This window comes from Leptodactylus fuscus, chromosome 4 (genome assembly GCF_031893055.1).
Source record: "Leptodactylus fuscus isolate aLepFus1 chromosome 4, aLepFus1.hap2, whole genome shotgun sequence".
Taxonomy (NCBI): Eukaryota; Metazoa; Chordata; class Amphibia; order Anura; family Leptodactylidae; genus Leptodactylus; species Leptodactylus fuscus.
In genome coordinates, this window is record NC_134268.1 from 48,546,808 (window position 1) to 48,571,077 (window position 24,270).

General features: G+C 40.8%; 1 protein-coding gene across 1 annotated transcript; it reads right to left on the reverse strand.

Annotated features, from left to right (window-relative positions):
• Positions 1-386: 386 nt before the first annotated feature.
• Positions 387-23,596, reverse strand: TERF1 (telomeric repeat binding factor 1). Its single transcript, XM_075270486.1, has 11 exons — positions 23,440-23,596; positions 17,435-17,530; positions 17,198-17,328; positions 10,043-10,129; positions 8,568-8,717; positions 8,014-8,099; positions 7,424-7,427; positions 6,761-6,795; positions 4,884-4,972; positions 3,337-3,422; positions 387-749 (listed from the first exon to the last, which is right to left on the reverse strand). Exons 1-11 carry the CDS (start codon positions 23,594-23,596, stop codon positions 585-587), a joined length of 1,086 nt encoding a protein of 361 aa, XP_075126587.1. The 3' UTR covers positions 387-584.
• Positions 23,597-24,270: the final 674 nt, after the last annotated feature.

Here is a 24,270-nt window from a genome sequence, read left to right on the forward strand (position 1 = left end):
ATACACAGTGGAGAAAAAGGACCCCCCCCCCCTGTATCCTATGGATAGGGGATACATATTTTATATGGTACAACCCCTTTAAGAACTGCATGCAGTCTTGAATAACAATGCAGAGTATGCAGCTCATCTGTAGGCTAATGGACGTTAAAGTGAAAACTTCTGGTTTACTGACATAATAGAAATGTTCTACTCATAACTATAATTAAAAACTGCATGCAAGTAAAAGAATCATTGTGTAAATGCAACTTAAACTTAATCCTGAGGAAGAGCGGCTGCAGCTCTGCGCTTCCAAGAGCCAACTGGTAGCAGTATAGACAGCTGAACGCTTTACTTTGGCCTTCTCTGGTACTCCCATTAAAGTGAATGGGAGCTCCGTCCACCAGTCTGGTGAGGTCAGGCTGAATGTGGAGCGGAGGAAAACCACCCCGTTCATTGAATCAGGTATTTATCCTCAATTTTATGGACAGATAATAAATACTTTTAGTTGCATAACCCCTATAAGCCTTAAAAAAAACATAAGGATCCTTCTGATTTTAATTTAGCCCTTTGATAGTTGAAGGTGTAGAATTCGGGACCAAGGAATATCAATCATGGACCAGGTTCAGCTTCTTCATAGTTCTCCAGCGATCCTTCAGCATGACACCTGTGCGGTTGTTGAATTTATAGTGAACCAATATTTTACTCCAGTTTCCTGCTCCGTATTTTCTCACTCCCTTTTTCAATAATTCATCTTCTTTGCAGGTCCAAAGCTGAAAAAAATAAAATGTGTTGGCAAGTAAAAATCTTTGTGAAGGTTGTAAATATATGATCACAAAAACATTGTTATCCTTCAAACTAAATGCAGTATAACTATTTATGTTTCAAACTGAATATGATATTATGTGACAAGATGACGCCAGCAATCTCTGGATATAGCTATATTATGCCTTTTTGTCCCAGGTTGAAACTAAAATCATATGTCCCTGCTGGCATCTTGTAATCTATTGTTGTCTGGGGGCACAGTAGTCCCACTAGACGTCTCCTTTTGGCTGCAGACAATAGACATGTATTTCAAAGAGCCAATACAATAGACCAAGTCAATGAATAGACAATTCAAGAGGACATCTCTAAGCAATGGTGGAAAAACCAGTTGGGCTGTTGTGGAGCATGAACAGATAAAATTCAATGAACCCCCAGCCCTCACACATCTAGTGGCTGGGGGTGGATGGAGTTCAGATCTAAGCCAAAGCTGTATACTTGGCTATATGTATATACTGTAATGCACACATGGGATTGTGAAGATTGAGGCTGTAAAAACATTCCAGGGTGTTATGGGCTTTTGATAATGTACCAGACATCATGACAAGATGGCCTCTATGGTGTCCTCAGGTGTAGGCCCGACCATGTGGAAGCTGCATGGCAAGAAGCCACTCCAACAGGACATGACATCACAGAAACCACATGGTAAGAAGCCACATTACAGGAAGGGGAAGTACCGTGGAGCTGATATCACAGGAGGCGGATACCTCGACCAACCAATCAGAGCTTACTGTTGTTTACTTCCTGTATTTGGATATAAAAACCTGAATGCCTAATAAAGCTCTCTCTTTGTGTGCACTGCTGAGACTAAGAAAGAAGTTCTTATACCAAACTCATCTTGTGTGGTGTGGAACCTTCATTGCTAGCAACATAGTCTTTGAATTTGGCCAGCCATTGTCACTCAAAGTTAGCTGCTGAACAGGTGACCACAAAGGCCCCTGTTTCTGACATCTCCACCTATGTATTTAAGTATAATTCATGGGTCATGAGATAAGGACCTTTTCACCATCTCCTTCAAATCCAGCTCTTAGCAAAATTTAATAGGTGCTGCCTGAGCAGTCAGTTTTGGTGCCTGATATACTATTTAGGCTTTGTACTGTCAGGAGGGCGGTGTCAGGCAGGAGCAGACAAGGGGGTGTGATTCTGAGCTCTGACACTGGCTGCCTTGGATTGGAGTTCTGAATCTGACATAGGTATTGGGATGAATTCAGAGCTAAACAAGGTACCGTTGCTCAGCATGTGTGACCTTCATGGAATATTCCTCCCCAGGCCATTACCGACTCACCGACAAATTGGTCTGGATAACATTACAGCTAGCAAAACATTCACCACAACATCTGCAGACACTCTCATGTCTGTCACATCTGCTAAGTGTGAATCTGCTCTTTGTGAAGAGAATGGAGAGGCAGATCTGATTATTGAGCTGGATAGGCCTGGGCAGTGAGCATTACAAAAAGTCAGGCTCTCATGGAGCCCCTTCATTTTTTTGGGTATACATATAAATACACAAGGCACAGTGGTCACCTCATTGAATATATAATAAACATCTAATGGACCAAAACATCAACTCAATGCATGATGTGATACAAACATAGCCAAGAGATGTGTATGTGTTGTTGAAACCAAAATAAGAATACTGGGATGTTATCTGTTTGGCTGTAGATGTAGTGGTCTCAGTATTCTAGAAAATACCCTTAGGTTTTTTTTTTTTTAAACAACATGTGAATTTGGAAATAACACTACAAGATAGTCACCATTAATAAACTGAAGCATGCCCTGAAAAACTACATGGATTTCAACCATACTAATAAAAATCCAATTTGCCATATACGACCATTTCAGATTAAAGTAGCACTCCCAGAAAAATGGTGTAAATTGCAGCAAAGGTAATCTTTGTACTTGTGGCCACATTTATCCATTTACTACTGGTTGTCAGCTACATCATGTGACTGCTGCTATGTGTGGACAGGAGGTCGTCTTCTCTATCCACTGCTATGCTATGACGCCTCAATGGGAGTCTCATAGAATGAACAGAGAAACTGACCTGTCCACACATACGAAGCGGTGGAGAATGTTGGCCACATGACCCAGCTGGGGGCCAGAAAAGAGTTGATAACTCACAAATACAGGCAAGATTACCTGCACTACTGTTTACATCATAGTACCTTTTTGATGAGCTGTGTGACTTGGCATCACAGATGTTGTATCACTACCTGTAGGAAAAATTGTGGGTAAAGAAGCTGGCCATGGCGTTGGAAGATTTCCCAGATACAACAAAGTAAATTAATTGTTTAGAAATTTAACCTGATCTCAGAAAATGCAGATTTTTGTCCAAATGCTGACTATGTGGAAACACCTGCTAATATAATTACATAACCTTCAAATGAGAGATTACCCAGGACAAATCTTGTACATATTGTACTCTGAAGCTACAATATAAGAACTGCAGCTCATGAGTTGTTAAAAACATGAATTCTTCTTAAAACTCTCTCTAGTCAGACTGAATGAATGATGTGATACCAGTTCAGTAATCCTTACCTGTCTTTTCTTGACTGTAGCAGAGTTCACAGAAGTTTCAAGATGTTCAGAAGGTATATTTTCTAAATTATCACAATTCCTTTTTCCTATTGTAGACAGAAATGAAACAATAAGGAGTTTTAGTTACCAGATCTGTATTTTAACAAAGTAAATTAACCAAAAATCCATCTTTTCAGTTGCTTTGAAGGGAATCTGTAAGGTCATTTTAGGATCCCCCCAAAAACCACCAACAGCTATCAAATCCAGTTTAGCACTTTAACATGTCCCAGAGTCAGAAAACTGATGCTAAAAACAAAAGTTATGACCTTTTCTAAAAAAGTCTTACTGCTCCGCACATGCCCCCAGGGACACCCCGTTGTGTATTGTGAGAGCAGGAGGGTGGCACACGCACACAAGACGATCCAAGGACTTCAGGCATAGGCAGCACCAAGTGCACTTGTGCAGGATTTTGGGCAGACTTTGGGAAAGAGAAGGGGCCAAGCTGCCACAGATAACTTGTGCAACCCACTGTGACTTGCTGAGGTTCATTTGTATAATCCAAGATAACTTTTAAAAAGATGACAACTTTGGTTTTTGGCATCATATTTGTGACTCAGGGACATGAGTGTAAAGACTACATTGGATGCAATAGCTGCTGGTGGTGGTTGGAGTCCTAAAATGACTTGATACGTTTTCTTTATAATGTTTCTACAAGCCTAACGGTACCATACATGACTCCTACATACTCAATTCAGCCTAGCATGCATGTTCCCGATGGGGGAAAGGTGACTAAGGTGTTGCCAGACACCACTGGTGATAGATGATCTTCTGTGTCCCATGACAACAGGGAATCAGGCATTTTTCCCAACAACTATATACACATTATGCATATGCATTACACGGTTGGCAGTTCTGACAAAATTAGAGTTTGGATGACATTCATTTATTGTGTACGGCCTCTAATACACAAACTAATGGTCCTGTATTATAAATTAGGGATTTCTATGGAAAACAGACTAATGGCATAGAGTTTAGCTGCACTAAAACCCCTTTGCTTTGGGAACTTATAAAAATTTCAGCTCACAATCGCAGAATGAAATAATCTAACCTTAGAAAATAATTGTAAAGTTAGATTGACACCCTTGTAATGTTGTCAACACCCTCCTCACCCCCCACACTCTTCTATTGAGCCACATTTGTGCTAAATCTGGATTTACACAGTACCATGCTGGAGTCACTTACAATATGAGTCTCAGTACGAGACCCCGTCCACTATTCTGCTTAAAATTGGCAGACAAGCAGGACGTCTCTCTTCGTTGTTTTCAGCAGACCCGATTATAGTTTATATTTCAGTTTTTCAGGTCCTGAATGCTAGTGTAATCCTAGCATTACAGGCTAAATAGACTTTATTAATTGGAATATGAACCATAGTTTTGGCAGCATTATTAGAATTTGCAAGAAAGGAAAACAAATGTAGCATGCATTAAAAAGGAAAATACATTTCAGCTATTACTATTTAGAAGGATTCCTAGAAGTAAAACGTTGTGCAGAACTCTGAAATGACTCACCTATAATGGATTTGCTTATTACCCTACTGCATGTCTTGTCTGGATGCCATGGTGTTACTTGCTCCAAAGAAAAGAGTCTCCTCTGAGGTCTGTAAAAGATGGCACAGATTATGTTGTGCTACTTAGGCCCTTTGGGATCACCAGTTTTATATAAATAAGGCTATAATCACATGAAGGTCAAAAATAGCTGAATGACGGCCATTTTTAGAACATCGTGATTTTATCAGATCTATTCACATGTCCATATTTCTGATGGACTGTCAAAAAAACAGAACATTTTCTATCTTTATCTGTTTTCGCAATAGATTGATGTCGTCCATGAGGGATTAAAGAAAATGGGTCCCAGGAGGCAAAATGGTTGTGAAAATAAAGCCTGAAATTAATCACTGAATAGTGAAAATTTGTACACTAATGCGGCATTCTTGCTGCAGACGGCTTGAGAGCGTTCGGCTTTAAAACCCATTCATTTGGTGAGCGCCCATGAGCGTTTTCACCCTCTCTGCCTGGAAAACGTTTTTTTTCTGCGGACACAGTTCTGCATGTAGGACTTTGTGTCCGCTGAAAAAAACTGGACACCAGGCGGAGAGGCTGAAAACGCTCACGGGTGGTCACCTTTGAAAACCCATTCAAATGAATGGGTTTTAAAACTGACCACTCGCAAGCCGTCTGCTGTCCGGTTTCCCCGGGGTTTAAAGTGGACACCCCAGGGCGGACAGCATTGGCAGTGTGAACACTGCCTCACTAATATACTCTCTTTCAATTCCTGAGTATTTTGAAGCTTTTCACTTGATCCCCACAAACGGAAACATGTATTAAACTACATTATCACACAAGCTAGGAAAACACATGAAAAACAATACACGAATGAGGGTAAAATTGTGGTCGCCATAAATTCCAGGCATGGTGGCTCAGCGATTAGCACTGCTGTTATGTAGGACTGGGATCCTAGTCTTGAATCTGACCAAGAGAAGCAACTAACTTCATGTTCTCTAATGTGAGTTTTCTCCAGGTATTCTGGTTCCTCTCAAACAAAAATAAATAAAAAATACAGATTGATAGGTTTGCAATAAAGTGAAATTATTAGGCTGTGAGCCCTGTTTTGGACATGAACTAATGTGAATGACCTCAGTGCTAGAGTAAATTTAGCAGCTTCTCAGTTATTCTCTATGGGAAAGTAAATTGCAAGCCACATTTTGAATATGCTGAAAATTCCAACTTTCTTCAATAGTTGCAAGATACCTGCTAACTTTCTTTGGCATACAGAAGAATCAAAGTGCGATCATGAGTTTACTACGACTTTTATGTGACTTCCTTTTGTCATGTAGCTTTAATCTGACAGACACAGGTACATGGTTTGTTACAACATTGATATTATTAGGAGACGAGTACCTGTGTCAGTGGGAATACCAATTACAGAGTACCGGTATATCTGTATGACAAAGAAAAATCTCCTTTTTTCTTGGTAATATTTCGTCTCATATTAAATTTACAAAGTAAAAACATATAACGAATTTTTTTTTTTTTGAAATGTAGATTGTGAGCCCCACATAGAGCTCACAATGTACATTTTTCCCTATTAGTATGTCTTTGGAATATGGGATGGAAATCCATGCAAACACGGGGAGAACATACAAACTCCTTGCAGATAGTTTTTTGCCCTTGGTGGGATTTGAACACCAGGACTCCAGCGCTGCAAGGCTGCAGTGCTAACCACTGAGCCACCGTGTGGCCCTTATATAACGAATTTGTTGTGTTCAAGGAGCTCAGCCATGTCTCTCCTACAAGTCTGACAGACAGCAGGGGTAAGATTATTGCCTGTTACTTCTCACTCATTTCTAGATTTATTACTGCTTTAGAGGAAGCAAACTGTGTCTTACCTTTCTGTAGCTGTATCTGCAATATCTGGCGCTTCCTCAAGTGTCAATTCATTTCTTTGCAATAAAAACAAAGGAGTTAAAGGCTTTTAGCCTCCTACATCTTAATACAGTAAAAGGGTTTTCTGGGCATTTTATACTCTTGGCTTATCCCCCGGTCATAGCTAGAAAGCATGAAACTTACCGATTTAAATCCTCCTTACAAGCGTCTTCAGATGCACTTGTAGAGATGTTATCCTTTTGAAAGCTTCAAAAATAATTCAGAATATGAATGCATGTCGTAAAAGTTTTACAATTTTATTTTTAACCAAACTTTCACACAGGAGATGCACAGACAAAGTTGTGAACTTCCGATTAGATCTCAGCAAACTTTCTAGTATTTTTGACAGCAAGAATTCAGGAGTCTGTAAAGCTACTCTTACCCTAAACATCAGAATCCTGAAAATTACCCTGGACTGGGTCCATTAGTGACCACTGGGTTTGATTCATAAGTAGCACAGGAGTGAATGCAGCTCTGGCTACTGTACTATAATACAGGATGTAACATTACTGGAGACACCCCATCTCACCTCAGGAACCCAAACCCTTCCTGATCCCTACGACTGATAGAAGACGTGGCTCAGTATGTAACATCCTGATCTCCGAACTGAGGCAAGGTAATATGACGTTACTTATAGGCTAAATTATTTTTTACCTATTCTTTAGATAGGTCATCAATGAACGATTGGCAGGGGTGCTGACACCAATCAGAAGAGGCTGTTTGGTGAGCCCTGGAGCCTCCCCAGTACTTACTAAGCACAGAGCTATACATTGGCATCTGTGCTTGGTATTGCACATGGAACATGTACTTGAAACCTCTCTCTGACCTGGTCCACCATTTACCTGAATAGTCTGCATGTCATACTTGGTCTAACTCATAACCATTGCTGGGGTAACAAAATATGGCCTGCAGTGATCGATGGGCCGGTTTCTGTTTGTAAAGGTGATGTCTTTGTGACAACTACATTAAAAGTTAAAAAGCATGTTAAATGGGGGGGGGGGGAAGAAAAAAAAGCTCACTCATTATGATCCATGGTCTCTCTTTGGGGGCTTTTTCTCTCCCTGAAAAAGATAAAACTTAGGTTGAGATAGCCCATACTGATATGTTACCATGACATTACATAACAAATACTATATGATCCCCCTACTATATGTATACGTATATAACTGCAGGAGTCAGCAAGGTCTACTAATGTGCTTTACAGGATCAGGAATACCTTATATCACTTGGTGCTTCATTAACTTCATTTTCGTCAGTCTGAACATCCAATTTCTCTTTGGCTTCTACTATTTTTGCTGCCGCCTGAAAATCACAAAATTAAAACTTTTTTCTTTTGTTATTGACCAAAAGTGTAGATCAGCACAGTTGACAAACACTGCATGACATTTCAGTACAAGGCTTCAGTCACATCTGTGTTGTTTCTGCTGTTGTGCTCTACCATATGGGCAAAAAAATTTAAACCACAAGCACCAAATCATAATGGACACAGATGGTAACCCCAAAGACCCCAAGGATTACACTGTGGCCCATAGGGGCTCTGTCAGTTTGGTAAGGAAGTACAGCCGACACAATAGCACATGCTGATGATGTGATCTGAGTTATTGCCATTGTAAACACCAAGAATAGTGAATTTTGCAGCTGTAGTCCTGCTGTCAAAAATAGCAGAATTCCACTAAAGTCTATAGGGTCGGTCAGGACTGACAATTTCTCTTGAAAAGTTATTTACACAGCTCTCATGGCTTAGCTATAAGGAATCAATGCTTAACTCACCTGTAGCAAAAAAACTGGGGGCCTTTTTGTCAATATAAGACCGATATAAGATTTGATTTTTGTTAGCAATTTGGCATAAGAGAAATTCTCAAGGAACTCGTGATATGGGTCTTTTTTAGAAACAACCATAGAGATTTTCATTCGCAGATACTAGAAGAAAATGGAAAGCAAACGGTTTTACTATGTGCACAATACAGAGCAGAGCAATACAGGGCGTTTTCACACTACTGTTGTTATAGTCCATTGCTGTCATCTGTCATAGGATGAAAACAATGGACTCTATGGCGATCGAATGGTGATTGCAGGTATACGCAGCACTTTACAATTCTAATGGAAGAAGTAAACTTCTGTCATGTTTCTTACATTATAATAAATTCAGATGGACGATGCTTTGTCTGCGTCAGTCACTGTATTATTGTTAAAGTCTGTTGCCCTGATCCCATGATGGATTAGAGCAATAGAATATACTATCAGTAGTGCGAAAACACCCTAATCCCTAAAAGGAAACCTGTCAGGTGGTACTTCCACCAAAAACTGGACCCCTGATGTGCAGGGTGGAGGAATTCCCTTCAGGGTAGGTTCACACCCGCGAACAAATGATGGAGGGCTGGACTGTTAAAAACAGCAGTTCCACGGACTCCATGATGGGTTCCACAGGGAATCTGCCATTTCTTGGTGGTTAACAGAGACTCCGATGCAGATGTGAACCTAACCTCAAAAACCTATAACTTGCATTTAGCATAAAGACCACTAGATGGCCTCCTTAGGTTTATGCTCCAAATAATCTAAATCAGAAAAAAATAGATGCTTCAAAATGTTGATCTAGACCAGTAGTTCTTAACCTTGTTTGAGGTACCGAACCCACCAGTTTCATATGCACATTCACCGAACCCATCTTTAGTGATAAATCAAATATGATTTATTTCCAAGTTCAAGACATAGGTATATGTTTTTTTTACTGGTACACAAAATGAACCGTGCACCACTGAGCTACAGACTGAATGAAAAAAAACAAACAAACAAAGGAAAAACACACAACTAAAACAGCTTTCATACAGTAAGGCCGGGTTCACATCTGCGTCTGGCATCCGTCCGCTTGCAAACCATTTTAAGAGTGTTTGTAATAAATTTGTATCTATCTGTTTTTTTTTCCCTCCCCTCCTTTATTCTGAGCATGCACTCAAAACACAACACAAACAAATTGCAAAACGGAAATGGCACAAACTGATACATGCGGATTAGTTTTAAAACCCATTGAAATCAATGGGATTTAATACGGACCATTCGAAATCAGCTTTTGAAAATATCAAATACTGATTTCCAATGGAGTTGCCGAACACAGATGTGAACCAGGCCTAACAGGTTATTTCTGATCATTTCAAATAATATCTCCAGTTCCGTTAAAACTTGGGAACTTTTACCTATACATTTGCATAATATATTTAGTAGCTTGTTCACATGAAGAATTGAGAGACCTTATTTGTCTCAGATTCGTCAAACTGCCGGTCAAGAACTTCTGATGACAACTTAAATCTTCCCTTTTCCATGCAAACTGCAACAGCCTGTACAGAAAAACAAATATAATTAGGAGGCTGCAAATACTCAGGTAAAGGAATTGTCTTAATTAAGAGTCTTCTAGGCTGCAAATATTAACCTTTTCGCTGCCAAGGGTCTCTGGAAATTTTGCACCTCCAGTAGCCAGAGCAATTTTCACAGTTTTGAGATGGACAAATCAAACCTAAATTGCAACATTAAAAAAGCATTCAACCCCCCCCCATACCTATATATTTTCTTAAAGTAGACACCTGCAGCATTGTCAGAATGCCACTTGGTACTGTATACGAACAGGCACCTTCATGCAATTTTGATTTAAAGTGAATGTTTTATGAAAAAATGCAAATAAATGTATATTAGTTGTTAAAAGCGGAAGCCAAACAAAAAATTAAATGCACCAAACCTTCTAAAAATAAGAGTTCAACATGTGCAGAGTTCTTACATATCACTATGGGCTGCACCCGCATGCACGTGTCTTCAGAAAATCGCTAGAACTGGAAGGAACAAAAATCTGCTTTGAATCTGGAAATGTTAAAAAAGTATCATCCTATAAAATGTAGGGATTACCGGTACACACCATGAAAAGTAAGTGAACCCCTAAATCCTGTATATTTTTTGAAAGTAGACAACCTGAAGATTACAAATGTCTTAATGGGTCATCCATAGCCACATCCACCTTCATGCAACTTTGCGACCAACACAAATAATTTTTTGAAAAAATACGCTAAAACACATATTTGCACCTAAAACTCATGTTCAATCTCACATTCATATACAAAATACTTTTAAAATAATAGCTTATGGTGTATACAATGTGTACAGTATATATACTATATGTACCGCAAACATCAACTACAACAAGAGCTCGGACTCCCAAAAACACGAATACAGAAGACAAGCAGGATTTTGCTGTTGTTCACTAATAATGTTAAAAAGCTATACTGCACCTACCAAACTGTGACACCAAAATCTAACTTTTTTCAGAGTACACAGCATACCGTATATAAAAACACAATTTAATAGTTTATATATACAAGCACCTTCATTCAACTTTGCGGCAAACAGAGATTGCTAGCAATAATTGTGCAAAAATTCAAATTTGCCACTAAAGTGCAGCTCAAGAAATCCCTTTCTGCAAACATAATGTACTGTCCATAAAACTGCAATATGTGAGGAGTTCATACATACCACACATGTATATATTTACAAGGGCGGGTGTTAAAGATTCGCCAAAATCGCAGAAATGCGCCATCCCATTTTGTGCATGCAAATTAAATAGGACTTTACATAAAAATATTATTTTCCATCCCCCTATAAAAATTTTAGCAACCTATACGTTCATCTCTAGTGATAATCGTTATTACTATTATTTTAGTGTGTAACGGATATCACTAAAGACGTATTTTACTGTAGAAAGCTCAGGTATAGACAGAACAGGGATTGGGTGAAATGTAAACTTTATTTGCGACTTTATATATATGTTGTATAAGTGTTTGGTGCGACTTTTTTTTTTTGGCGCTGCGACCTGGACAATGGTAAACGTCTGGGTCACAGCGCCAATAAACTTCCTGGTTATGTTCAGGAGGTATAACATAAGAATACCCCACTAGTAAAGCTCAGGGGGAAATTACATTATAACTGTATGTGACAATCAGAGACAAATGTATAGTATACGCTCTGATTGGCAGGAGAAGGGTTAATAGGGACAATAGAGTCCCTGCCACCCCCCTCCTGCTGTCACATACAAGTTATGCAGAGAGTCTGATTGTTTCTCTGTCTCTCTCTCTCTGCTGAACTGCTCGTGTCCCTCTCCCTTTCCTGTTAGAGATCGCAAATTGCTTGCTTAGACAGGAGGGGGGGACACTTTGGAGCTCTATATCTTTGGACTGCATCAACATATCTTGATGCTTTCAATTGCAATTTAAAGAGGAGAATCCCATCTTTAAAATGATATCAAGAACGCGATGATTGGATGTACAGTTTTGGAGCGATTCACTGTTGAAACGCTGTCGGGAATTGAGATCTGCAGTTGGATCTCAATGCCAAATAGTGTTTTCAACAGTGAATCACTACAAAACTGTAAGTAAAATCATCAAGTTCCTGGTATCATTTTAAAGATGAGAGTCTCTTCTTTAAAATGCATTTTAAAGCATCAAGATGTGTTGATGCAGTCCAGAGATATGGGCATTAGTAGGGAGGACGTAGTAACTACATCCTCCGCTACTGAAGTGCCACCTTGGGAGCACGTATAGCATATGTGCCTGGCGATGAAAGGGTTAAAAACAAAGTATAGTCATATACAGGTCCTCCACTCAAGTTTCAGCAGCCTGGTCAGTCCTGTTGCTGGTTCTTGAGGACGTCTTCTTGTGCAGGCAATCCCTGGCCTCAGCTGTGGCCTGTACACCAATAGTATGTGACTGACTACTTGCTTACAGGTAAGTACTGAGGACTGGATTGGCTGCAGTAGTGAACCACATAGAAACAGAATATCAAGAGACGACATCATCTAGATCCAGCAACAGCACTGATGATGCTGGAATGGAGGACCTGTGTGTTGTAAGGTTGCTTTCCCATCAGGTCTCAGACAGGAAATTAGTTTTCTGATGGATCAGATAGATAGAAATCTAGCTCTTTTATTTGTTAATTTACATGATTTTAAGCCTTGACAAAAGGAGTCTGACAATCCCTTTAGGGCTAGTTCACACATAGTTCCACATATACACATTCCGTCGCGGCTGTCGCAACGGCATCCTGAAGCAGTGCACTGGCATCCCGTCGCGGCATTCCGCTCCGGATTAGGCCCAAATGAATGGGCTGGACCCTTGCGCCACGGCAAGATAGGGCAGCTCACTTCTTTTTTCCACTACTAGCTAGCGGAAAAAAGAAGTGAGTGGTTCCCATTGAAGTCAATGGGAGCCATTTTTGGCAGGGGATTTTGAGGCAGATTCCATGTCAAAATCCGCTGCCAAAAGACCCCGTGTGAACTAGCCCGTAATGTATTTAAATGCATAAATAAACAACACCGCATGCTTGAAACAACAAAAGCAGCATACATTAATTCCTGTCCTCCCTTACTGCAGAGCACTTTTTCTGTGTAAACGTCCTGTTCCTTCAGTGCAATCCCCATTGGTTTTATGTCAAGTAAAGAATAAACCGACAAACAGGCAGTCTCCACATTGGAGATCAAAGGTGCCTGAACCTAAGACACTTTGTCACTGTCTTACCAATGCAGACAGTGTCGGAGCGGTTTCAGCAGTGTGATCAGTGTTGTCAGACTTGTAACATCTCACACCATCACCATGCCTTCTGTTAGCAGTGAATACAAGCCAGCAGATATTGAGAGGGAGGAGGAATCAGGAGACATTCAAGTTGCAGATTTTGTGGGCGCTTCTGGATTATAACCACTATTCTAAATTTATGGGGCATTTCCATTTTATCAACTTGTTCCTAATACGTTGCAGACGGGTAGGGGTCCACCCGCTGTAGACCCCACTATTGATAACAGAGATGTTTGGTTCCCTGTTCTGAATGAAATGGGGGACGAACAAACATGCCCTCACTCCAGCCATTTCAAAGGGACCGTCAGAGATAGTACAGTGCTGTGACAGATCCCCTTTATGGGGTGTTATGGGTTTTAAACTATTTAATAGTGATGTTAAGGGGGCCATAAACATAAGCCAGTACTCACCTGGAGTTTCCTCAGAGCTTGTCTTCAGTTTATAGGTCCCCACAGCTGTTTGCGGCAGGTGACTGTTGCAGCAAATCACAGGCCACAACAGTCCCTCTTCACAAACAGCATGTCACCACGGAGGCCTGTGATTGGCTGCAGTAGGCTCTTCACACACATAAGAAGTCACTGCTGAAGTCAGCATGGGAACCTGTATACAGAAAACTGGACTCAGATCCTCCAACAACCTCTTACTCCGCTCTGCCCTCATCCGCTCCTCACACAACTGTCTCCAAGATTTCTCCCGTGCATCCCCCATACTCTGGAACTCCTTACCACGACACATAAGACTGACCCCCGCAATCACAGGCTTCAAGAAGGCCCTGAAGACTCACCTATTCAGGAAGGCCTACAACCTCCAATAACACTATCACCTCACCGCCATCTGTACAGTCTCCCCCTCTCCTTCTGTCTCTACCCCCTTCCCTCATAGATTGTAAGCCCTCGCGGGCAGGGCCCTCTACCCCACTGTGCCAGTCGGTCATTGTTAGTATTATATCTACCTGTATATTCTGTGTATTGTATGTAACCCCCAAATGTAAAGCACCATGGAATTAATGCTGCTATATAAATAAATAATAATAAATACGGGAATTGAATCAAGTCCCTTAATCAACATCTTATCCCAAATGTATCTAGCTCCCATGACCTATAATATTTTTACTTTAAAAAAAAATAAAAAATTCATCCAGGTCTCTCACACTTGTATAAGTTATCAGTCATTGCCACATCTTGTAGCAGTGAGTTCCACAGTTTCCCCACTCTTACTGTAAAGAAGCCCTATTGGTATGGTAAAACTTTTTATCCTCTAGATTTGGAGACACCCCCTTGTCTCAGTTACAGGCCTCTGTTTAAAGAGACCACTGGCAAGATCTCTGTATGGTCCATTCATATATTTGTTGCCCCCTGAGTTGTCTTTTTCCCCCAAACTGAACAACCCCATTCTGATATTGATGACTTATCATTTAACCCCTTCCCGCCGATGGCATTTTTTGATTTTCGTTTTTGACTCCCCTCCTTCTAAATCCCATAACTTTTTTATTTCTCTGCTCCCAGAGCCATATGAGGTCTTAATTTTTGCGGGACAAATTTTTCTTCATGATGCTACCATTAATTATTCTATATAATGTACTGGGAAGCAGGAAAAAAATTCAGAATGGGGTGGATTTGAAGAAAAAATGCATTTCTGCGACTTTCTTACGGGCTTTGGTTTTACGGCGTTCACTGTGCAGCCAAAATGACATGTCCCCTATATTCTGTGTTTCGGTACGGTTCCAGGGATACCAAATTTATATGGTTTTATTTACATTTTGACCCCTAAAAAAAATTCCAAAACTGTGTTAAAAAATTTTTTTTCTAAAAGTCGCCATATTCCGACGGCTGTAACTTTTTTATACGTAAGTGTACGGGGATGCATAGGGCGTCTTTTTTTGCGGGGTCGGGTGTACTTTTTAGTTCTACCATTTTCGGGAAATGTTATTGCTTTGATTACTTTTTATTCAAATTTTTATCAGAATCAAAACAGTGAAAAAAACGGCGGTTTGGCAATTTCGACTATTTTTCCCGCTACGGCGTTTACCGAACAGGAAAAATATTTTTATAGATTTGTAGAGTGGGCGATTTCGGACGTGGGGATACCTAACATGTATATGTTTCACAGTTTTTAACTACTTTTATATGTGTTCTAGGGAAAGGGGGGTGATTTGAACTTTTAATTATTTTTATATTTTTTTATATATTTTTTTTAACTTTTTTTTTTTATTTTTTTTTGCATTTATTAGACCCCCTAGGGGTGTTGAACCCCAGGGGGTCTGATCACTAATGCAATGCATTACAATGCTAATGCATTGCAAAAAAGCATAGACCAGCCTGCAAAAGAGAGGATTTGCAGACAAGCCTGGGAGCCTGTACAAGGCTCCCGGCTGTCATGGCAACGGGACGTCAGCCCTGGAGCATGCTCCAGGAGCCGGCGATCCCGGCCAAAATGGCGGCACCCGTGCGCCGCCGGGAAAATGGCGCCTCGGTCCGGGGACCGATCGGAGGCATTAGAGCCGGTTGTCTACTGCTTAAAGCAGTAGACACCCGGTGGCTATGGCGGACGCCCGGCTCCTGGGCGGTCGCCATAGTTACAGACCCGACATGCGCCGTACTATTACGGCGCATGTCGGGAAGGGGTTAAAGGAGTTGTCCCATCTCAAGCATCCTATCTATACTGGTAGCTTATTTAAATTGAAGACTTTTCCTAAATATATTGCTTTAGAAATGCTGCTTTGTTTGCCTGCTATGTGAACTTATTCCTCCCATTACACAGTGTTGCTATAACCACAGACGGGTGAGATAGAACAGGTGATGTGACTTAGTGCCAGTAGAACAATCAGTTCAGCTAATTGCAGAAATAGTCCTGTAGGTTATCTCTTTATGTAAACACACAGATAACACTGAGTCCATTCTCTACAAGAATGTGCATACACTGTCTAACAGTATTTGGACACCTGTGGTAGAATAGAAAACCAACATTTCTTCATATTCAATAGTTGGTAGAACCAGCAGATGCTTCCTTACAGATGGTATTGAGCGACACAATATTCCCGGATGCCTGGTGAAACTCCTGGTGTCTGTGAGCCATTGGTTGGGTGCGAGTTCTCTGGCCAGCACTCGTCGGTCTCTATCTCCCAGTTTCGGGGGTCTGCCGACTCGAGGCACATTCCGATAATCACCTTTTACCTTCTACTTCGTAACCACATACACCACTGTCGATTTTGGGTAATTCAGTTCGCTTGCAATGTCCCATAAGGATCTACCATTTCTGTGGTACCCCACAATTACCCCTTTCTCGAAATCGGACAACTCTGCACTTCGTGGCATCTTGCATGCAACTAATGCCAATGAACTATTTAACGGTGGAAGGCGTGATGTACATTACGACCGCAGATACCTTCATTTGCATGGGTGTCTAAATACTTACTGGTAGACAGTGTATTATCTAATCTGCATAAGTATTGTTTTGGATTTTTTTAAATGTAGATTGTGAGCCCTATATTGTATGTCTTCCCTATCAGTATGTCTTTGGAGTATGGGAAGAAATTGACGCAAACATGGGGAGAACATACAAACTCCTTGCAGATGTTGTCCTAGGCAGGATTCCCCAAACCTAGGACTCCAGTGCTGCAAGGCTGCAGTGCTAACCACTGAGCCACTGTGCTGCCATCTGCATAAGTATTGTGATACCTAATAGTATTGTTCAGCGAGCTGAGCTTTTAAAAGCAGAAATTTTACCAAACATAATGTTTATTATTACCTCTAATTTTCCCAGCAGGACAGAAGATGTGCTTCAGCCTTCGTTACTCACCTGAATTTTAACCAATGTTTTAATTTCTTCTTGAAGAATTCGCAAGTTATCGTCTTCTTCAACTATCTGATCCAACACTGCTGCAGCTGCTTCTAGTGGTGTAAGCCTCTCATCTGCTTCGAACTGAACATCTAGAAAGAAATAAAAAAAATTGTATAGCGGGTATTGCCTGTCACATTATACCAGAAGTACCAGACTAAGGATATAGAATGATGCATCTTAAACATTATGCTTTACCAAGATTTCTTCCTTCTGTAATACGGGTGAGGAACTGTGAGATAAGGACAGCTTTTGATTTCTCTGAATCCAATGTAGATATGCCCTCCAGAATCACTGTAAATAAAAATATATAATTTTTTTTTATTTTTTTTCTATATTTTCCTCAAAGTTGCTGTATTCATACCTCCCATACTCTCAAATGGAAAGTCACCATGCAAACACTATGCTGGGAGCAGGGGACTGTCTACCACCTTTTTAAGGATGAGATATATATATATATATATATATATATATATATATATATATATATATATATATATATATATATATACACACACACACACAGTACAGACCAAAAGTTTGGACACACCTTCTCATTCAAAGAGTTTTCTGTATTTTCATGACTATGAACATTGTAGATTCACACTGGAGGCATCAAAACTATGAATTAACACATGTGGAAATATATACTTAACAAAAAAGTGTTAACTGAAAATGTCTTATATTCTAGCTTCTTCAAAGTAGCCACCTTTTGCTTTGATTCCTGCTTTGCACACTCTTGGCATTCTCTTGATGAGCTTCATGAGGTAGTCACCTGAAATGGTCTTCCAACAGTCTTGAAGGAGTTCCCAGAAATGCTTTGCACTTGTTGGTCCTTTTGCCTTCACTCTGCGGTCCAGCTCACCCCAAACCATCTCAACTGGGTTCAAGTCTGGTGACTGTGGAGGCCAGGTCATCTGGCATAGCACCCCATCACTCTCCTTCTTGGTCAGATAGCCCTTACACAGCCTGGAGGTGTGTTTGGGGTCATTGTCCTGTTGAAAAATAAATGATGGTCCAACTAAACGCAAACTGGATGGAATAGCATGCCACTGCAAGATGCTGTGGTAGCCATACCAGTTCAGTATGCCTTCAATTTTGAATAAATCCCCAAAATTGTCAACAGCAAAGCACCCCCACACCTCCTCCATGCTTCACGGTGGGAACCAGGCTTGTAGAGTCCATCCGTTCACCTTTTATGCGTCTCACAAAAACACGGTGGTTGGAACCAAAGATCTCAAATTAGGACTCATCAGACCAAAGCACAGATTTCCACTGGTCTAATGTCCAATCCTTGTGTTCTTTAGCCCAAACAAGTCTCTTCTGCTTGTTGCCTGTCCTTAGCAGTGGTTTTCTAGCAGCTATTTTACCATGAAAGCCTGCCACACAAACTCTCATATTAACAGTTGTTGTAGAGATGTGTCTGTTGCTAGAACTCTGTGTGATATTGATCTGATCTCTTATCTGAGCTGCTGTTAACCTGCAATTTCTGAGGCTGGTGACTCGGATGAACTTATTCTCCGCAGCAGAGGTGACTCTTTGTCTTCCTTTCGTGGGGCGGTCCTCATGTGAGCCAGTTTCTTTGTAGCGCTTGATGGTTTTTGCAACTGCACTTGGGGACACTTTCAAAGTTTTCCCAATTTTTCGGGCTGACTGACCTTCATTTCTTAAAGTAATGATGCTAACTCGTTTTTCTTTACTTAGCTGTTTTTTTCTTGCCATAATACAAATTCTAACAGTCTATTCAGTAGGACTATCAGCTGTGTATCCACCTGACTTCTGCACAACACAACTGATGGTCCCAAACCCATTTATAAGGCAAGAAATCCCACTTATTAAACCTGACAGGGCACACCTGTGAAGTGAAAACCATTTCCGGTGACTACTTCTTGAAGCTCATCAAGAGAATCCAAGAGTGTGCAAAGCAGTAATCAAAGCAAAAGGTGGCTACTTTGAAGAACCTAGAATAGAATAAAAGATATATTTTCAGTTGTTTCACACTTTTTAGTTAAGTATATAATTCCACATGTGTTAACTCATAATTTTGATGCCTTCAGAGTGAATCTACAATTTTCATAGTCATGAAAATACAGAAAAGTCTTTGAATGAGAAGGTGTGTCCAAACTTTTGGTCTGTACTATATATATATATATTCCAGCTCAAGGGTCAACTAGCAACCATGGAGTATAACTTCATCAGAGGGCTATATATTATACTCAGCCAATGTCAGGACCAGCATGAGATACAAGAATACATATAGAACATGTGTACATAGTTATGTTTGCAGCTTGTGTATGTGTATGGGTTTAGCTATATTATTCCTCAGTAGTGTTGAATATTCAAAGCGTTTAACCCCTTGGTGTTCGGCAGATTAAACACATTCCTATGCCGGCGAGGTATTTGATCGAATACTACTCGCTCAACACTATTCTTCAGGTGTTTTGGATTTTCATCTACAGAGGCCTTACAAGCAACAACATAGTGAAGACTTCACCTACATCATTTTTCACAGCCCGTGTTAAAAAATAATTAAAATAATTACCATTTATATCATAATTTGTGTCCAGATCCCAAAAGAACATCAAACAAAAGTATTTTAGAATTCTAGATGAAAAGTTAAAGGGGTTGGCCACTTTAAAACCAATATTGACAAACAAATGTACAATAAAAAGATATACAATTTTCCAATATACTTTCTGTTTCAATTCCACGCAGTTTACTAGATTTCGACTTGCTGTCATTCATTCTGTTACTTCTAGTGGGTAAAACTCTGATTTACGGTCCATGGTCATGTAATGAGCACACAGGTGCACAGCTCGTTACCAGGCAGATGTCTGATTATTGTGCTGTGATTATAACGAGCTGTGCACCTGTGTGCTCATCACATGACCATGGACCGTAAATCACATGACCATAATCAGACTTTTATCCACTAGAAGTAACAGAATGAATGACAGCAAGCAGAGATCTAGAAAACTGCGAGGAATTGATACAGAAAGTATATTGGAATATTTTATATCTTTTTTTATTGTACATTTGTATGTCAATATTGGTCTGAAAGTGGCCAACCCCTTTAAAACTGCCGACACTCAGCTGAGCCTCATCAATGAGACCCATCTCACAGCTTGTAGTATACATGACAGGCTAAGCTATCAGAGTGAAAGATAGTAAAGCATGTATCAGATGGTTTGCTATTCCTATTCAGCACTACACGTTCTTATCCCATTGTCAAACACTTTATGGTGTGCCGTTCCTGGATGTTTCTATTACACAATAGCTGCGCCTACAACTCTATAAGGACGGGTAGAACAATCTCACTTGTGGAGTACATGGTGTGTATAGATTACATTGGTGTATGCTAGACACTTCTCCTATTAGCAAAGACCATATTCACAAACTGGACATAGTGTTCTCATCGCTGTCATACTTAGGCTGAGTCCCCATGTTGTAGAAATGCAGCATTTTTGTTGCGGATATTGCTGTGTTTTTTTGAACCAAAGCCAGGAGCCAAATTGCAATAGCCTTAGGAGAAGGCCGCACGGGACATGCCGCAGCAATAAAGCGCTGCGGGAAAAAACATGGCGGCAACGCATCTCGGTTCTTGACGCAGCGCTTCAGACAGAAAGTTTGTGGAGTTTTCCTCCGAAGACTTTCTACTACAATTATACCTATGGGGAAACCGCTGGCGTTTCCGTAAGTATAACTGACATGCTGCAATTTCCATGGTTTTTTACTGCAAAGCGGGCATGGGATGTGCAAGAATCCCATCCACTATGCCATTACTGTAAAACGCTGCGATTTTTCTGGCGGCAATTCCATCCTGCGAGGCCCTGGCCTTAAAAAGATTTTGGCAAACAATATTGGTGACCTATCCTTAGCATAGGTAATTGAAACTGGTTTGGTGGGGGTCTGATTATCGACATCAATAATCATCAGCTGACTGAAGAAGCTGTAGTGTTTGGACAAGGAGCGGGGCGGGGGGTTGGTTAGGGGTAGGTGGGGAAGTGGGTATACTGTTTGGCAGCTGTCCTTGGTACTGCAGGTCAGTCCAAAGCATTTGAATGTAAAGGAGCTGCGGCAAGGCCAGATAACATTACTGGCACAAGAGCAGGGACTAGTGCTGGCCCATTCTTTGAAAGAATGCCAAAGCAGGAGGTGAACTAGCAGGTAAAAGAAATCTAATTTTTACTTTTTATTTTCCATTCCTTTAAAATGTAATTTGGCTATATAACGAATGAAAAACTGCCACAAAACTGAAGAAAATGTCGTGTGTGATTCCACATTACGGAAACACAACTATTTTTGGCCTTTGTGAAAACACAGTAGAAAAACCCCCCACTGCATTTTACAGTTGGAGCAAAGTAAAAATGTTTGAACAAACCATAACACGTTAAAGGGGTTGTCCAGGATAAGTACCGTTTTAATAGGAGGCTAGGTGAAAGAAAATAATAAAAAAAACCCTCACTGTACTCACATGTCCTCCGTGACTTTGCTTCATTTTTCCACGTCCTCCTGTGATCTCTGCCTCCCATTGAAACCAATGGGAGGCGGATTCCAGGAGGAATGTGCTTCAGATTCGGGTGCGAAATCCGCAGCAAATTCCTCCGTGTGAACACAGCCTAATGTCAATCAATGGCCTAGACTGTGACAAATGGGTTTTTTTATTTACTATTAAATTGATAACTGGTTATTAACTGAAGATCTGGGAGGATTCGACTCCCAAGATCACTTCCCCGAGTGCCACTTCCTCTTCATAAGCCATGAGGCATCACGTTTATTGTTTACATATTATTATTATTGTTTATTAATATAGCACCATTAATTCCATGGTGCTTAACATTTGGGGGTTTACATACAATATACAAAATATACAGGTAGATATTATACTAACAATGACCGACTGGCACAGTGGGGTAGGGGACCCTGCCCGTGAGGGCTTACAATTACATAGTCTGATCGAAGCTCAGTCCCATTCAAATAAATGCTGAGCTCGGTAAGTACTGAACAGGCTGCAGTACTCACACAAATGTTGCAGCCTCTTCAAACAGCTGATGTACTGGGGGCCTTGTGTCGGACCCCTCACCATCTTTAATAGATCAGTAACATCCTATCCTAAATAGGGCAGGTTTTTTTTCTTATTTTGTTGCAGATTTTGCTAGTTTTTTGAGCTTTGGTTCAAAAAACTACAACAAAATCTTCCTTTCCGCAACATGGGGCCTTAGCCTAGGTTCACACATGCGCTATCCTCTCCGTTGTTCGTATCTGCCATGGGACCCGAATGATGGAGTGTCCAACCACTAAAAGAGGTACCCGTGGACCCCAAAGACTATAATAACCCACTGTGTCTCTGTAAATATATCCCCTCCATTATTGTTTCTTATCATTGCGGCAGGGATCGGTCATATTTTATACCTTTCTTTTGCTTGCAATAATACACTGATGTATATTGCCCACATATATATGTGTGTATATATATATATTTATTTATGTATTAATAAAAGTTTTGATCTTTTTATGTAACGCCTTTGTTCATGGTATTACGGTTGATTTCGCTATAATGGGGTCCATCAGATTTTATACTGAAACCGGTGGAGAGGAAAGACCTCCGTGCAGGACTTCTTTCTCCTCTGATTTTCGGCAGAAACTGCAACGTGGTCTCTGACGCAGGTATGAACGAAGCCTAAAACTATTTTTGTTTTATATAATATTTTCTTTCATCATTTGTTATTTCTTATTTTATTTTTCACAGTTATAGGAACTTTTTCCCCTCCTTTTCAGACGCGTCATTCTAATGCGAACCTTTACAGCATATGAGCAGGACGGGCCATACATATCTGGACACCGAAGGCTTCAACATTATCTAATCCCGAATTCTGTGAGGAATATAAGCCAAAGAAATACAGTAACTTTTCATACTGCAGGATTTTAAGGAAATGTCATAAAACTTTTTTTTAAAAACCAGCTTCAGCCAGAACTACTTATGTCATGGAGAGAACAGACAGGACTTGCTATCTCTCCCATAGCTTATCTCTGACAGGCAGCCATAACACGAGCGCAGCACAATCCGCCCGCACACAGCGCTCTCCTCAGAGCTATGACTGCCAGTCACAGGCGCATTGATACAACCACGTCACTGAGCATCAGCTCAACCCCGAGTGCGAAAATAGTTCCGTCCCCTCAGCATTTGAGCGCCACTTCGTTACCTTCCATCGCTCGGCACATCCGCCGAAAATCCTCCGCCCGATCATCCTCAGAAAAGTAATGACACAAACAAGCAAACGTGTAGTCAAACACCCAGGATGTGGCCACAGCTGCGACCTGATCGAAGGAAACAGCGGCCTCCGGTGTGTCCTCTTCCATAGCTGCTGCCGCAGACCAAAAGTACCGCGCTATCGGCTAGAGACCGTAGTGCGCACGCGCACAATCAGCATAAACTCCCGCCACTTCGGTTCAAATAGCCGCATTTGAGGCGAGGAGCGGGAGGTGTGCTACGTCATGGAGGCCCCGTTATACGGTCTCTCAGCTGCCGTGCCCTGCACGGGGCCTGACGACCTATAAAACATTGCTGCTAGTTTTTGTCAGAGAGTGCTGTTACATCCATATAGTTGCTTGAGATCGCCATTTAGTTGACTCTATAGGACAATGTCAGTGATGGTGAAATCTCCCTGCAGGCTCTGACAAGAATTGGGACGTTTTAACTCCTTAAGGACCAGCCCCATTTTTCAAAACTGATGTGTCACTTTATATGGCAATAACTTTGAGACGCCGTAACTTACTCAAGCGATTTTGAGATTGTTTTTTTCGTGACAAATTGTACTTCATGTTGGTGGTAAACACTTATTATTATTTATTTATATAGCACCATTAATTCCATGGTGCTGTACATTTGGGGGTTACATACAATACACAGAATATACAGGTAGATATAACACTAACAATGACCGACTGGCACAGTGGGGTAGAGGGCCCTGCCCGCGAGGGCTTACAATCTATGGAGGAAGGGGGGTAGAGACAGAAGGAGAGGGGGAGACTGT